At 42.0% G+C, this 17,057-nt stretch overlaps 1 protein-coding gene across 1 annotated transcript in view; it reads left to right on the top strand.

Annotated features, from left to right (window-relative positions):
- The window catches only part of TRANK1 (tetratricopeptide repeat and ankyrin repeat containing 1), a 56,985-nt gene extending 40,271 nt beyond the window's left edge, over positions 1 to 16,714 (top strand). The window contains exons 14-24 of the mRNA XM_081930964.1: positions 424 to 623; positions 1,072 to 1,209; positions 1,731 to 1,874; positions 2,503 to 2,659; positions 3,284 to 3,372; positions 7,093 to 7,196; positions 8,440 to 8,572; positions 9,426 to 9,571; positions 10,418 to 13,458; positions 13,868 to 13,969; positions 15,547 to 16,714. Of these exons, the coding sequence (XP_081787090.1) occupies positions 424 to 623; positions 1,072 to 1,209; positions 1,731 to 1,874; positions 2,503 to 2,659; positions 3,284 to 3,372; positions 7,093 to 7,196; positions 8,440 to 8,572; positions 9,426 to 9,571; positions 10,418 to 13,458; positions 13,868 to 13,969; positions 15,547 to 15,659 (4,367 nt within the window). The 3' untranslated portion in view covers positions 15,660 to 16,714. The remainder of the gene's footprint in view (positions 1 to 423; positions 624 to 1,071; positions 1,210 to 1,730; positions 1,875 to 2,502; positions 2,660 to 3,283; positions 3,373 to 7,092; positions 7,197 to 8,439; positions 8,573 to 9,425; positions 9,572 to 10,417; positions 13,459 to 13,867; positions 13,970 to 15,546) is intronic.
- The last annotated feature ends 343 nt before the right edge of the window (positions 16,715 to 17,057 follow it).

A 17,057-nucleotide genomic window follows, 5' to 3' on the forward strand; every position in this document is an offset into this window, starting at 1 on the left:
TCAATCCCACATGACTTCTCACAGAACTGTTGAGGCTTTTGGTGACTGATTCTCATAGCTGCGGCTGTGCAGGATTGGGCACTGGCACCAACTTGGGTTGGTTCCTTAGGGTCTAAAGGGGTGATTCCGTGATACCCACTTCCTTGCACCTTTCTGATGAACACGTGTTTATCAGAAATGTGGAAGGAGGGTATATGACTCGACCATGTTCTGTCCTTCTCTGTCCCCTCATGTGGCCACCATCAATGAAGCAGCTTTTAAGCCATAGCTGTAAAACAGCTTTGTGTCCCAGCTGCGGTTTTGAGCTAGGCATTTGCTAACTTTTCAAGATGAATATTGTCCTTTCAGTTACCCTTTTATTTTGTTTCCCACCCGAGAGGCAGATTTAATAGGTCAATTCTACCTGCTCATTATCATTTGCAGGTATTCTCCACTTGGCCTCGGGAGTTGTTGACTTGCTTCAGTACTATTTCCCAGAATCCTTTGATCGTCTTCCTAGGGATTCAGGTCTCTTCGATGGGCCCAAACCCACCGTCTTGGAATCTTGCAGTGTTAGCGATCTGGCAATTCTGCTGAGAGGCAACAAAAGAAAAACACAGCCGATAGAGTTTGGAGCGCATCAGGTAGGCTTTTCTCAGCATATAATGTTCTGTTGCTGTTTTCGCTCTTGTAAATGACAGTGTGCTGTCTTGAGTTCTTTGAACAGCTTTTCAGAATGTTAATAAAACTAAGCATGTCTGTATTAATAGAGAAGACCACTTGTTTTTCTTGTTTATTTTTTTGGGAGCATCAGAATACATTGCACTTGCAAATTATGGGCACCAGGTCTAAATCTTCAAGAAAAATCCACAGCCCTAATTTCAGATGGAGGTGTGGAAACTGTTCCTGGATAACTATGATAACCTAGGCACCTAAATGAGGCTATTCTTCTCAGTGATAGGATCTGTCTAGGCTTATCGATCACCAGAATCTGAAGACCTAGATTCAGCTTCATGCAACTTTCTACTTGTCGCATTATTTTCATGGGTTGCTGTGGTTTTGGTGATCTAATGTTTCCCATTTTGATTGTAGGTGATTCTTGTAGCAAATGAAATAGCAAAGGAAAAGATCCCTGAGGAACTTAGTTTAGCTCTTGTGCTAACAATTTACGAAGCAAAAGGCTTGGAATTTGATGATGTGCTCCTTTACAACTTTTTCACAGATTCAGAGGTATGTAAAAATAGAGAGGGAGGGAGGGACTGGATATCATTCATTTCTCTTTAGGGGAGAGCTGAACAACTCAAATAGGCTAGGTTGAGTTGTCATCCTTTGTTCCTGCTAATAACAATATGTTCTTTTATCTGCTGGTTTGATTTCCATCACATGTGCTTGTTTGTACTAAATGTTGTTGTTTTTTGCAATATCAGCACATCTTGATTTATAGAATATATTCAGGACCAGTGAAGACATTGACCCCAAGTAAATTGTTTTGGGAACACTTGACAAACAAGTTCCACTTAGCTTATAGCTGGAGTCATTTTCATATCTGGGATTGGATAAGGGATTTTCACCCGAGACAGAAGGTTTCTTTGTTTCCTTGCACTGTGTGCTTTTGCTCACTGATTTGAAGATTGTTTTGGTTTCTGAAGTTGACTTCAAACACGAGTAAAATTGAAAACTTGGTTACAGCTTTCCGGGTGCAGTAGTGCTATTATGGCTATGGTTTTCTGTCCCTCCCCCTCCCCACTTAGGCTTACAAAGAATGGAAAATAATTTCTTCTTTCAAACCTCCCTCTCCTTTACCTGAAGAAACCAAAATGGTCATTGAAACGCCCTTGGAGAAATTTGCTGATGCTCAAAGAAAACTTCCTGTTCTGAATCCAGAAATGTACAAGGTGATTACAAAATAAAACCGGAAGCAATAATCATGTCCCTATTTTTGAATCTATTTTTAAACAAGTAATTGTGTCCGTTTTGTCTTTTAATCAGCCTGGAGAATAAATAAAGAATACATATGAATCTCTAAATAGTTGACATCCCAATCTTTGAGGACTAACCGAAGATATTGCATTGTAATGCATTTTTAAACTTTCATCCATTGTCTTAAATTGGATACAAATTGTGCTTATAAAAGTACATTTCAAGTTTCACTTAAGTATCTTAGCGTCCAAGAGAACTACAACATTACAATATATTGCCCTTCTTTCCTGGGCAGGCAAGTTAATATGTGAACTTGAAGCCCGTAATGAGGTTTTGAACATGCACACCAAATTACGTGCTGATTTCTCAGACTTGTATTATAAACAAGCAGTGAATTCCAAACAGGCGAGTTTAAACCAAAGGCCACACTTGGCTTGGCAGTCTAATGGCATGTTAGGTTGCATTATTAAATTTATTTTGATTTCCATGTCTTCAAACATGGTGTCCTAGAGTTTGATTTCTCTTGATGAAACATTAGTCCAAATGTATTTAGCTGCAGCACTGCTCTTTATGATAGTCTTTTGAACATAATTGTATTCCTAGATGCTTAATGGCGAACTAAAGCAGTTATATACTGCTATTACAAGGGCCAGAGTCAATCTGTGGATCTTTGACGAAAACAGTGACAGGCGTGCACCTGCATTTCGATATTTCATCAAGCGAGAACTTGTCCAGGTTGTCAAAACAGAGGAAGATAAAGGTAAGGTCTATGCTACAAAATTCTGCAAACTAGACTGTCTCATAATCAACATTTGATTTTAGCACAGAAGGTGCAAATAATTAAGGAAGGAGAAATTTATGCTTAAGTGTTTTTTATCGCCTACATTTTAGGAAATTCCCAATGACTTCAGTAATGTCAGGGCTAGTTTAATGAGCTTAAAAACAGCCTTCCTGTTTTTAACTGCAGTATCCAATATGGCCAAAGGTCAGGGATGATGGAAGTTGTAATTCCACAACATTTGGCAGACACCAGGTTGGGGAAGTCTGACTTAAAAAGATCTGTGTCTAATATATCTTCTTATCTCTGTCTCTTCAAGAGTTTCTTGGAACCAACTCACAGCTGACTGCAACATACTAGGAAAGCATTGGCTAGGGCTGTCACATATCCAAGAACATTTATATCTGTGGTCAACAGTTAGCTTTGTCAGAGGGCCATTTTGAGAAGGGGATGTGAGTTGGGGAACCAACGTCCCATTTTCTCCACCCCAAAGCAGGCTTATAGTCGAGAGAACTGCTCAGATGACTGAATTAAAAGTGAGCTGAGTTGATGCCACAAGAATTTTAACAGTGCAACAATTCCTTCCATCCTTGTTTTGCCTCCTAGATTTTGATGACAGCATGTTTGTAAAAACCTCAACTCCAGAAGAATGGATTGCGCAAGGAGAATATTATGCAAAGCATCAGTGTTGGAAGGTAAATTCACAGACTTGCTTAAAAGGGAGGCCATTTTAGGAAAAATACAGTAACCTTGGCAATGAAACATTGAAGTGAAATTACAAACACAAACAACAATACAGATTAGAATTATGCTAACTTGTGTACCTGTAGAGCTTGGGGGGAGGGGGAGGCTTCTGCTAGGGTGGGGCAGAACTTCATTTAATTGAGTAATTTTTTAATGCTTTTCAATAATTTTGCAGTTGAGGCATGGCAAAATGCCATGGATGTGGCCCCTCTAATTCACAACTGGGAAGACACCTACAAATCCTGTTTTGTAGTCTATATGCCCTGTTGATGTTTGCTGTACTTAAAATGGTGTTGTTTTTTTCTTTTTTGCAGTGCAACACAAAGGCTTGTTTTTGTTGCTTTCATTGGTAAAGTGTCACTCAGTGAAAACTATATAGCAAGTAGACCGATAATTGTGGAACTAATTTCACATTTTGTCTTTGTTGTCATGTACCAGTGTGTCATAGCTGAATTGGCACAATTTTGAGAAATGCTTAAGAATTAAGGCTAGATCCAGTGCTGCTTTTGTTTTTTAACCCAGTAGTTTAATTAACCAAATGCTATAGAGCATGCTCAACTTGTTTTGGGTTACCTTTGGTACACTTGAAATATTGGGTGTGCTTTTCTATATATATTGGTTAATATAGAAAAGCAGTGTGTTTTGTAACTGTTTTCTTTTTTGTTTGCAGTTTGGATTTTATATTAAGAATTTTATTTTTCTAACCAATGTTCTTGAGGATGTGTACATTTAAGAATGGATCCAGATGTGCTTTTCCAGATGCAGAAGGCAGCTTATGTTTATGAAAGGGCAAGGGTTACAGAGTGGTGTGCAAAGAAATGAAACTAAATGCAAAGATGCTGTTCTTCTTTGCTGTAGAAGCCTGCCCTGCTACATAAAGCACTGAGTGAACTCCAAATCAAGCCGTTGTGCCAACGTCTGTGGAACAGGGCTTGTTGCTATTTTCCTTCCATTTACACTTTTTTGGATCTAACTCTGCCGTAGTTTGTTGCTCGATCTCTTTGCACACACACTAATTGCATGTTGCAATTTACAGCTTAAGCCTTAAGCCAAGGTTGGGCAAATGTTTGGGTTGAAAGTGAAGCAGATGGCCTCAGAATATGGTGGACTATCTTTCCTTAGTTGGGGGACGCAGGTGGCGCTGTGGGTTAAAGCCTCAGCACCTAGGACTTGCCGATCGAAAGGTCGGCAGTTCGAATCCCTGTGGCGGGGTGCGCTCCCGCTGCTCGGTCCCAGCGCCTGCCAACCTAGCAGTTCGAAAGCACCTCTGGGTGCAAGTAGATAAATAGGGACCGCTTACCAGCGGGAAGGTAAACGGCGTTTCCGTGTGCGGCTCTGGTTCGCCAGACGCAGCTTTGTCATGCTGGCCACGTGACCCGGAAGTGTCTCCGGACAGCGCTGGCCCCTGGCCTCTTAAGTGAGATGGGCGCACAACCCCAGAGTCTGTCAAGACTGGCCCATACGGGCAGGGGTACCTTTACCTTTACCTTTTATCTTTCCTTAGAGGTTTTTAAGTAGAGGCTGGATGGCCACCTCTCATGGATGCTGTAGCAGCAGTGGCTCTTGAAGCGTGGGACGAGTCAAATGACCTTTCAAATCCTTTCCCAACTCTGATTCTGCATCTTTCTGCGGTTTATAATTAACATGAAGTTCACTGCTGCAAGATGTGAAGAGCGATACCTGCTTAGTGTTGGAATTCCATTCCCTCGTTGTGCAGATATGTGGGATTGTTTCATCACATGTCTGTGTTTACATTCCATCACTGTTGGAGTCATGGGAGCGGATGTTGTTTTTACACTGTTCCGCTCTGTTGTACTGTTGTATTCCTTCTCTCCGAGGAAGAAGAGAGAGAGAGGAGCCATGGTTTCCTTTGTCCTGATTTGTATATAATAAAAGTAGCTTAGTACTCACATCTCAAGCCTAGCTCTGCTGTTATTGATTCTGCTAAGTCAATGTGTGCTCATCGTCTTAAGACATGAGTCACGGGTGCATGGCGGGGAAGTCGGTTGATGGATCTCCCAAGCAGCACGACGAAGGGAGAGATGGGCTGGCATGTATATGTCATTTGCCAGGGGGCATGTCCTTCCTCCCGGCGACCCCCCAACACTTAGATGGTTTTCTTTTTTAAAAAACATAATTTTTATTAACAGGCCAATCATATCACATTATTTCAAATCACATTAATTCCAAATTATACAGCCGAATTTTTCAATTTTGTTGGGGGTACCCATACATCAAGCTCCGGACGAGAATCCAAACATCACTTCTATTACTGCTTTAATTAAACAGTTCTATCCAGTTCTATCCAGATAGTCTCTTTTTTACTTTCTTCATCTTCTTCTTGTTGTTGTCATATATTCCTTTCTTTGCGATCTCTGATAATCTTCACAGGCAGGTTAAAAACAAACATCGTCTGTGTGGGTTTTACGCACTCCACAAGTCATATCTCATAGGGACAGCCACCTTTCCACTCCTCCTTCGAAAGTTTATATTCGGTCTGCCCTTTAGTTTTCCCAGGCTTGTAAAATATCTCCTAGAGGGCTCTGCCAGGTTAAAGATCAAATTCTAAACATCGTTCACTTTCAAATAGTCCTGGTTCTCCTCCCCCCATCTTTCTTAAACAAGCCTGTCTTGCGAGACGCCATTTTAAAACTGCGTCATAAAATTTTTCCATTCTCCGATCTTTACCAATCCTCTCTTCATTCATCATAAATTCATCCCGCACAGTTTTTAGATTCCTGCTTGTGTAGTAAAATACGGCGGTTCTTTTTTCTTTGGGGTGGAGGGTTATTTATACTCATATAAGACAAAGAAAGAAAAGTTTTTTCCTCCACCCCACCTTCTTAGCTCCAAACATACCCATCTCTTAATGGCGCTTCATCTCTTGATTTATTTGTCTTCGCCCGCCGCTCCGATCCCAGAGATCCATTAATCAGCAGTCCTATCTCCCGACCTTTGCTTGACGTATGTGCTTTAACATCTTCCAATTATATATTTCCAATTATATTTTCATGTTAAAGCAAACCAGCACGCGCAGATTGGAGACGGCGTCCGGGAAGAGCCGACTTCACCGAGGGCTGAGCCAAGTGACCGGCACACCCTCTTCTCTCAAATCCGGGGGTGCATTGTGGCCACCGCTGGCAAGGCAGTCCCTCCCCATATCCTTTGGGGGGGGGGAGACTGCGTACTTCCCATAGCAGCCTCTTAATTACCTCGTGTGGGTCGGAGAGATGTTATTGTCGGCCATCTTCCAATGCGCCACCTGGTGGCCCCCAACAGTTAGATGGTTTTCAACAGATAATTCATGGAGGGAAGGTTTATCCGTGGCTATTTGCTATGATGACTAGATGGAAGCTCCATGTTGAGTTTTGTTTTGGGGGTGGGGGTGGGCAGCAACAGTGAAGAAGGGCAACAATCCACTTGCGGGCTTCCTACAAGCATCTGTTCGGGCATTTTGTGAAGCCTTCTAGGAGCGCTGCTTTTTGGGGAAGCATTGATATCTCAAATGGTGGCCCGATAAGATACTGTTACAGGCGCAGGAGCAAGAGATGGTTAAAAACAAACAAAATACCCAACAATTAGCAAGCCTGCTTGGCCTGTTGTCTGCCATTCAAATAAGTGAGTAGCACTGCTCCTCTGTGCTCTAGATAAATGTTGTTTTCCTGTTTCAGGTGGCTGCTAAATGCTATCAAAAAGGAGGAGCAACCGAGAAGGAAAAACTAGCCTTGGCACATGACGCTGTGCTTAAAGTACAGTCAAAGAAAATGAACCCCAGGTAAGTGTCTTCTAGACGTAAAAAAATAAATCTGTTTGAAAGTTTTTGGTTAAAGGTCAGTTGATGCATCACTGTAAACGCTGGTTTGCAGCAAACCCTGCCCTCCCCCAACTTAAGCACACAGAAGCAACAAACCATAATCCAGGCATAGGCAAACTCGGCCTATTTTGGGACTACAACTCCCATCGTCCCTGGCTAACAGGACCAGTGGTCAGGGATGATGGGAACTGTAGTCCCAAAACATCTGGAGGGCTGAGTTTACCTATGCCTGCCATAATACTTGGTTTAGTGTTAATTTCAACCAGAGATTGGTTGCTTCATTTCGGTCCAAGCAAACCATGATTTGCAGCCCAAGGTTCAATCTTGCTTTGTTCTTTGCACTTGCTAGTAGAGAGTCACAAGAACAATCTTCGTACTCGTGGTAAATCATTATTTGTGGCTTGCTGTGACTTGTGAATTGGCATGGTGGTGATAGGGAATCTGTGGCAGTATTGTGCTTCCTATCTTAGATGCTATAAAAAGTAAATATCTTGCCTTACTCTAGGGTGCACACCCAGCTCTTTAGGATGCTGCTACCACCTCAATTATCATTCCTACAATTATCATTCCACATAGTTTCTCCATCAGACTTTCTCCTGCCTGGCCTTTCTTTGCACCAGTGTGAGCCAGTGTGGTGTAGTGGTTAAGAGCGATAGTCTCGTAATCTGGTGAACCAGGTTCGCGTCTCCGCTCCTCCACATGCAGCTGCTGGGTGACCTTAGGCCAGTCACACTTCTCTGAAGTCTCTCAGCCTCACTCACCTCACAGAGTGTTTGTTGTGGGGGAGGAAGGGAAAGGAGAATGTTAGCTGCTTTGAGACTCCTTCAGGTAGTGATAAAGCGGGATATCAAATCCAAACTCTTCTTCTTCTTTCCATATCTAGAGCTTCCTTTTGAAGCCAATGGAACAAATTTGTCCAATAAAGACAATGGAACAAATTTGTCCAATAAAGACAGTTGTGATAGATGTAACATAGACCATGGCTTGATTCAAAAAGAAGACTTGAGGTCCCTTTTAGAGCAATGAAGTCACTGTTCATTATATTTCTTGCTGCATGAAGAGCGTGTGTTGGAATCTGTTTCTGTCTCAGTTTGTTAATGTTTTAAAATAGCTGATGGAATGAAATACCTTGAATCAATTGGCTGCCTATTTTTCAAAATGTGATTGCTTTGTTTTATTTCTCTCTCTATATATATATAAACAGAGAGAAGCAAATGGAATATATGGAACTGGCTAAAACTTATCTAGAATGTGATGAACCAAATTTGGCTCTCAAATGCCTAATCCACGCCAAAGAGTACCAGCTTTGTGCACAACTTTATGAAAAATTAGGAAAGGTAAATGTGGTTTCCCCACTTCTTTATTTTTTTATTGTCCAGTTTATTTTGGGGGACTCTTTAGTATTTCACTATGGGAGAGTAAGAAATCCAAGTTGATTTATCTCTGCTCATCAAAGCATTGCATTGAGAGCTATTTTAACAGTTAATGGAAGTGACATTTGACTCAGGAGAGCTGTTTGGGTCAGTATATTTTATCCTACAGCTACTCTGCATGCAAAAGGTTTCTTATTTCATATTTTCTGTTGTTCATATTACTTCACTTTTGCATAGTCGGTAGGCAGAAATGAAAGCTAGCTTGGTGTACGCCTGGTTGCCCCTACAGAATATGTGTGTTGTGTGGATATATGGGTGTATGAAGCCTTAATTTTACCTAAGTGGGTGAGACTTAATTGAGGTCAGTCATGGAGAAGCAGATGGGGGGGGGGTGGGAGAGAGAGAGTGTCTGGAAAGTCTAGGAACCAGTAAATATTTTAAGCTGGCCCTTGTGTTGTTGTGTGATGAAGACAGACAAATCAATTTCCTTTCTATTGTGAGAAATGTTAAAAGGGAGAAATTTGTCACAGATAGGGCTGGATCACACACACATGCACCTGATTTTATTTCCTTTACATTTGTCATGGTACCCTTGGTGACCTGCTGCTGAATGTGTATTAATTCACTTGAAATATGTGGTGCTTGAGTGAACTCCGGGTGATAACTAAACTCCTATCTGATGTTTGATGCTAGTCTATTAGCATAAGCAAGTTGTTTCATCTTGCAGTCAGTCTAGCCCTATTTGCTAGAATTAGAGAGGTGTTGCCAGCTATTGTATTCTTGATGTAAGCATCCATGTGGTGTCATCATCGTACAGGTGAAAGAAGCGGCATATTACTATAAAAGAGGACAATACTACAAAGATGCATACAGATGTTTTGAGCAGATGCAAGAGTTTGATCTAGCGCTTAAAATGTGTTGCCACGAGGAGCTGTATGAAGAAGCAGCAAAATCTGTTGAAAGGTCTGTATTTCAAGAACCTGTTTCATTAAAAAAATAGCATTTCTTCTGCCTTGCCAGTTTTTTGAAAAGATTGCTGATTTGTGTCCTTGGGTTGCAATGCATCCCATTTAGAACTGCATATCTAAATAGCCTGTGAAAATGTTAATACTTTACTTGGAAAAGATAGTTTAAGCCATGGGTAGGCAAACTAAGGCCTGGGGGCCAGATCTGGCCCAAGCGCCTTCTCAATCCGGCCCGCGGACGGTCCGGGAATCAGCGTGTTTTTACATGAGTAGAATGTGTCCTTTTATTTAAAATGCATCTCTGAGTTTTTTGTGGGGCATAGGAATTCATTCATAATTTTTTTCAAAATATAGTCTGGCCCCCCACAAAGTCTGAAGGACAGTGGACAGGCCCCCTGCTGAAAAAGTTTGCGGACCCCTGGTTTAAGCCATTTCTACAGCGCATATACAAAGATCTAATAGGAAAGTAAAAGTGCTGGTGTTTTTTTTTAAAAAAAGAAACAGTGCCCAGTACTTTTTTGTTTTTAAATCAGCTTTGAAAATCATCCAGTCACTCAACCAATGAGCTGATTGTACTAGCCAAATGCCATGACAATTTCATTACCGTTTGCCAGACTATAAACCATAATATAAAATATACACCAATAATAAAACCAAACACCAGTAATATGAAGAAAGGGAAATTGGAAATATTGTCAGCTAGCTCAGACCTGGCTCAACTTCACATTAAGCTCTGAGTCTCCAGAACAACTTGTAGCAGTGTTAGGTAACATCTCACTGGATGTTCAGTTGTGCATTTACTTCCAATTCCCTGTTGAAGTTTACTTGTATATGTCTGTTTCAGATATCAAAAGATGATGAGAAAAGAAGGACTGTCAATTTCCAAACTTTCATACACAGCAAATCAGTTTTATTTGGAAGCCGCTGCCAAGTACCTTCGCACAAACAAGATGAGTGAAATGAAGGAGGTGCTGTCTCACCTTGACACCGAAGACCAGCTTGTGTTTTTGAAAACACACAAATGCTTTGCTGAAGCTGCTGACCTGCTGAAGAGGGAAGGCAAAGGTGAAGAAGCCGCAAAGCTGATGATGCAACATGGCTTTGTACTGGAAGCAGCCAAGCTCACTAACCAAAAAGAGTTCCGAGCATCGTGTCTGCTTGCTGCGGCCCGCCTTAGTGTGGCAGGCATTTGTAAGGTGGAGAACGTGAGAGACATTTTGAGCGAAGCCTTAGATCTGTTTGAGCGAACAGACCAAAAGTCTGGTAGCGCAGAGGCTACCTATTTGATAGGACTTTTAGAGAAAGACTTCTATATGTTGGAGAAGGCCTCTGGAATGTTTTTGCGTGTGAATCACAATGCTGGCGCTGTGGAAGCTCTGTTTGGCGCAACAAGCTGTGATGTCGAGAGTGAGGCCATCTTGGGATTAACATCCTATGGAATCGAAGCCCTCCTAAATCTGGTCAAGGCTTTCAAAAAAGCAGGCACCAACGCCGAGAAGGAAATGGTGAAGTCGTGTTTTGAATACTTTGGAATTGTCCTGATAGACGGGGAAAGTTGTCAGCTCTCCCAGAATGAAGCGGGCTGTCTTCTAGAACATTTGTCCGAGAATTACAAACAGAGAGAAAAGAGAACAAGTGATAAGCTCAGTGTAAGCCTGGAAGAGGTGAAATTTGCACTGAATAAACATTTGTTGAATAGGCTTACTGCCATTATTCACCATTTACATGGTCTGAGCTTCCCAAATATTTGCACAAAGTTTATTGCAGGCTTGAAGTGTGAGGATGAAACCTGTGAGGACTTCCATAGTTCCCTGTCACTTCACGAGATAAAATCTATATTTCGGTGTAAAATGCACCTGGCTGCAATAAATGGGCTTCTGTTAGAAGCCAAGCAAGTGTTCCCAAAAGATTTGCTTCATGAACCCAATGCCATTGATGAGCTATTGACCACTGATAAGTATGCACTGTGCAAATCTCTTATCAATGCAATATTTCCCAAGCATTTCCACCTGAGGATGGTGTCCGAAAATCCAGTGGTATGCAAACAGATCCTGAGCCATTATTGCTTTAGCCATAAAAATTCTAATCCTTGCAGGGCGGTTCTGAGAGAATGCATCCGGTCCGAATTTAGAAATGAGACGGCCCAGAACAGGAGAGAATCGACGGATCTGTGGCTGAGAATGATGCAGGTCTTTGCCTTTACTTCCACTTACCCCGCAGAGTTTGATAGACTCCTTTCCAAAGAAGAAGATGACTATAATAGAGAACTGAAGATGGCGGATGAAAGGGGGAGAGGGAGATCCAAAGGCATAGAGGGCAGATATGGAATGCTGCTACCTGATAAATATGCGGGCAATGCTGAGAGCACATACTTGTGTTTCATCAGACTCTTGCAGGAATCCATGGACCAACTCTACATTCACAGAAACCTTGAGCGGTGCAGGTGGTTTTTTTATCGTTTCATGAATGTCTTGGTGAAGAAATGCGTTGACCCTTTAATTCCAAGCATAGGAAACACTGTGGCTTTGCTGGAATTTCAGTTCATCCTGTGTTGTGCTGTCCTCATGCGCCTCTGCAAAACCATGACTCTCTGCCTCCCCAAGAGTTATATTGCCCTCTTCCATTACTGGGACTATTTATTCGCAAGAGGGGACCGATGTAAAGACGCCTTCACCTTTTCTGTCATACAAGAGTATAAGCCACAGGACACGAAGCAAGCCATAAAGGAATTTAAGGTTCACCTGAGATATTTAGCCAATGTTCTGTGTGGGTATGAAAACTTCAATGTACTCTTTGATGCTTTTGGTGACCTTGGCTTCATCATGTCTGGGGAGGCTGAGCGCACTGTGGTGCTTTGCTTAGTGATGTTGGTGAATGCTGATCAGGTGCTTGGTTGGAAATATAAAGATCTCTTAGCCAAAATTTTTCCCACCCTCCGAGAATTCCTTGCAGAACTGAAAAGGGACTACCCTTCCAAGGTGCCTGAAAGATTGATTAAGATTGTGGATCTGATGAGTGAGACTTCCAGTGTTAAAGAAGTAGTCGATGGCCTCAAGGAGCTGCTGTTTTGTCGAGATACAGAGTATTTAGCGGACTGTTGTTGGAGGTGGGACGCTAAAGCAACGAGGGTTACTAAGTATGAGAACAACAAACTTGTCAGAGGTATCTACTTTGAGGTTGCCGACTTGGACAGATTTGCATATCTGAGCCAGGCAAGGAATTTTGAAGAGGCAGAAATAGATCTTGAAAAGGACATGTACATCGAAGAGAGAGAAGACCCATTAGCCAATATAGCATCGATAAGGCAGCAGAAGCAGCAGCAAAAAGCTTCTGCCAAGCGGAAGCTGCGGGGCATTTTCCTGTTTGTCTATTGTTGCATTAGATGGAAAAGGATTTCCTCTTCAAAGCAAGAATCCCCGGATATGGCACTGGGAGTCTTCAAAAAAGCAGACGTTGACCCAACACAGTGTGACCTTTGTGGAGTCAAATTTCTCCAGAGGCCTGCAAACTTTGCTGCTCAGACAGAACCTTCTGAAAAAGAACCCACAGAAGTGACAACACCAACAGAGGCAGACTGGGAAGAGAACATGGACAGAAATGAAATTTTTGCCGCTGGTGAAACGTTTGAAAATCACATCATGCTGGACAAACATGGAAATAATTTTGCCTCTTACCAGAGGTATTTTGAGTTTTTCAGAATTAACGTGGAGCCATTAATCCGAAAGGGGATGGATGTGATGGAAAGTATTGCCGATAACACGTGCATCAAAGGCCACTTTGCATCCAATGAGCAGTCTAATCACATGCAAAGTAGAATCCAAGCGGCTATTAAGAAGATTTCTGATATGGTGGAGGACATCTATAGGAGAAAGGCATGGGCTGATGGTAAGGCATTTCAGTTGTTTCAACGTCTATCATCTCAGCAGTCAGGGAATGTTCTCCTTGGCAGGGAATGATACTGAAATGTCATTCATCAAAATTATTTAGTGAATATAAGCATTCTGGCAGGACCCACACTATGCAGATGTGATTTTTCAACATCAACAACAACAGTGCACTCCAGTAATGAAGTGTTAGATAGAATGCCCAGCACTTCATAAGGAACCAGCCATCATGCACATATACTGTTAAATAATGGCTTGCCTTTTCAGGTGAAAGTAGTGGTTTCCTGCCCACCCCTTGTCCCAAATTTCCATTGTTTCTACATTCCTATAATAAGTGTTAAATGGGGTGTTACCCCTTCCCATTACACCCTTGATCCTAATTGGTTGCATCTTTTTGTTTTATGTTTTAGCTGAAGAAACCATGTCCAAGTTGGCTAGCAATTTGAATTCTAATGTAGACAAAGCTTCTAATTGGCTGAAGGAAACGGAGTCCCGCCTACTAAAGGAGGAAGGTACGTTTTAAATTTTAAGTACATGCAACTCACTATATAAGGTTACATCTGTTAAAACTGAAGTGTGTATTGTTTAGAAGTCAGCAGTACTGTGGCTTGTAAGAATAGTGATATACTATGCTGGCAGCCCATTCAGTTACTTAGCATGGAACTTGTAATTTGAGATAGAGGATTCAGTATGTATGCAGCCTTATTGCTAGGTCAGGAGCTTTCCTTGACTAAATTCTTCCTTTCTTGCTCAACTGCTGAAGGGACAGGGAATTTTCTTTCTCCTCCTTTTGGCAATTAGAATTGACACATGGGCCATTCAGTAAGGCAGAGGTTTCCACCCTTTTTGAGTCTACAGCTCCCTTGAACAATTATTTTCTTCCTGCAGCTCCCCTGTGGGACTCAGGAGCCCTGTTATGCCACCCCTTGCCTGCTGAGCTAGCAGTCCCTCACCCTTTTTTTGAACACCCTTCCTCGGGGAATGTTCCATCAGCCTCCTCCCATCTCCTTGGGAGTCCTCTGGGCAGCTGCTGCTGCCGCCCCTGGTCTCTGAGCTGCCACCCTTGCCCCAAAGAGAGGTGCCTCCTCACACTGCCCCACAGGGGCCTGGGACTTGTCTGCCCATTCCCAACAGCAAGGGCTGGCACGCTGGCTGGCTGGACTCCCTCGCCCACTTTCTTGCCACCTCAGCCCCTGGCAACCAGCACCCCCTGGCCAGCTCCAGGGGCACCATTCACCTACAGAGCTTGTAGCCAGCTATACAAGCTTTGTATATTTCTATACAAACAGCTATACAAGCCTTTGAGAGGCAGAGACGCAAGAGGGCATCAGGAGGAAGGGAAGGGAAGGAAAGAGGGACGGAGGCCAGTGTTGCCCATGGCACCCCTGACCATCATTCAAGGCACCTCAGGGCGCCATGCCACACTGGTTGAAAACCACTGCAGTAAGGCATTTAAACAGAAGCATCAACTTCAAGTGTCCTATTGAAGTTGGATTATTTTCACACACAACCCTTCCTCCACCCTACCCCCAAATTGTGTGTTTTCTGAATCAGGGTCAAGATGAACTTGCTGAGAAAGGAGATTAGGATCCTCACTTTTATTTTTGAACAGAGGTTCATGGACCTTTTATTAGCTGCACGACAAAAATTCAGCTGGCTCTTCTCAGTAATTGGAAAGTATATATTTCATGCATTGTCACAGAGCAGCTCATGGAATGGGGGCTAAGCGACCAGAGAAGAAACAAGATGAGATCCAGCAGCTTCATTAGTGAAGAAGGGGGGAAACCCCCTATAAAGTTCTAGCAGCATTTTTTCACCAGTTTAAACTTGCACATGCAAGGGGAGATTTCATAAGTGACATCTAACGAGTGCAAGTTTTACCTCCTTTGGATGGCTTAAGGCTTGCATATGTTGAAAAAGGTTTTAGATAAAATATAAATTCAAGCCATTCTGGCATATTTGCCAATGACAAAGTGAACAACAAGGCTGTGGGACTCCACAAAATTTTCCCCCTGCTAGCATGCAGCTTAGTAAGTATTCATTGGCACATTGTTTTGTCTTTAAAATTGAACAATTCTTCCTCTTTTAGAGTTTGACCATGACAAAGACTTGGACAGTGAAGTGAAATGTGAAGAGGACACTTTTGAAGAGCTGCACCCCAAGAAGCCCTCAAGAAAGATGATGAAGAGAAGAAGAAAATAATTAATTTTTATTTTTTTTTAAGCTGAGGTTTACTCCTCCTTTGATTTGGGTTGTATTTTGTTTACATTTTATAACTTGAGTATTGAAATGTGAAAACACAAATTAAATTGGAAGGTGAAACCTGCCAACAAATGTTCTCCCCTTATAGTAACTTGGATAGAAGGTTAGCAGTTGGCTTTTAGTAATTTAGGGTTGGGGTTTTTTTAAGTACTCAAAGAAGCTTTAAGTAGAATAGAGTCAATTCCACAACAGGAATCTGGAGCAACATATTTGGCAGGGAGTCCCATGTCCCTGCTGGTACACAAAGTGGTTGGTAGAGGGCACAATTCAACTCAGAAGTGGTAGGAAGGGTAGATGCTTAGGTTTTTTGGCTCGTCTCCTACTCCCCCCTGTAACTCTCCCCTACCACCACCAGTGTCCTAGATGGATATTGGTTGCATTAAGGAGAAAACGTGTACTCCTGTTTCCTGTTCCCCCATTTAAAATTGCACCTTTCCTCTGCTACTTTGCAGTTGCTTGGCAAAAGTCCAGCTTTTGAAAACTCCTGCCATTGTTAGATGTGTCATTCTACCTTTCAGAGCCAATGGATAAGCAATTGCAAGTGGAGGGGAGAGAGAATAATCCTCCCCCTTCTGTCCTCATCTCCTTTACTTTCCATTTTTATATATGTGCCTACAAGCTGGGCTAGGAGCATCCTCAACAACAGGAGAGGGTTTTTTTTTTGTTTTTGTTTTAGTTTCATAGAATTTTAACTTTTGCAGAATGTTCAGAAATACCTTATGCAAGTGAGAAGCAGCTGCGAATTTTGAAGCTCAGCCTCGTTTCTCCTTGTCTCCTGGAAACTGCAAGGAATAATGAGAGTGCTCATTTTTCTCGCAAACTTACTTTGATATCAACTGTTCTACATGTGTCAAAAAAGATCATCTTTCTCTAGAGTTTCATTATGGTTTATATGCATTTTAAAGGGGTTTTTTATACTTTTGCAATTCAACAAAATAAAATACAGCATTGTACTATTTTAGAAAATAAAACAAAACAAATGTTGGTGTTTATAACTGACTCTTGCCTTTTTTCTACAGAGGTTTTAAAATCAGTTTTAATAATAATAATAATAATAATAATAATAATAATAATAATAATAATAATAATAATTTATTTGTACCCCGCCCATCTGGTTGGGTTTCCCCAGCCACTCTGGGCGGCTTCCAACAAAGATAAAAGATACACTGAAATGTCACATATTAAAAACTTCCCTGAACAGGGCTGCCTTCAGATGTCTTCTGAATGTCAGGTAGATGTTTATCGCTTTGAAATCTGATGGGAGGGCATTCCACAGGGCGGGCGCCACTACCGAGAAGGCCCTCTGCCTGGTTCCCTGTAACTTGGCCTCTCGCAGTG

The sequence above is a fragment of the Podarcis melisellensis genome (assembly GCF_964234715.1).
Source record: "Podarcis melisellensis genome assembly, chromosome: 12".
Classification (NCBI taxonomy): Eukaryota; Metazoa; Chordata; class Lepidosauria; order Squamata; family Lacertidae; genus Podarcis; species Podarcis melisellensis.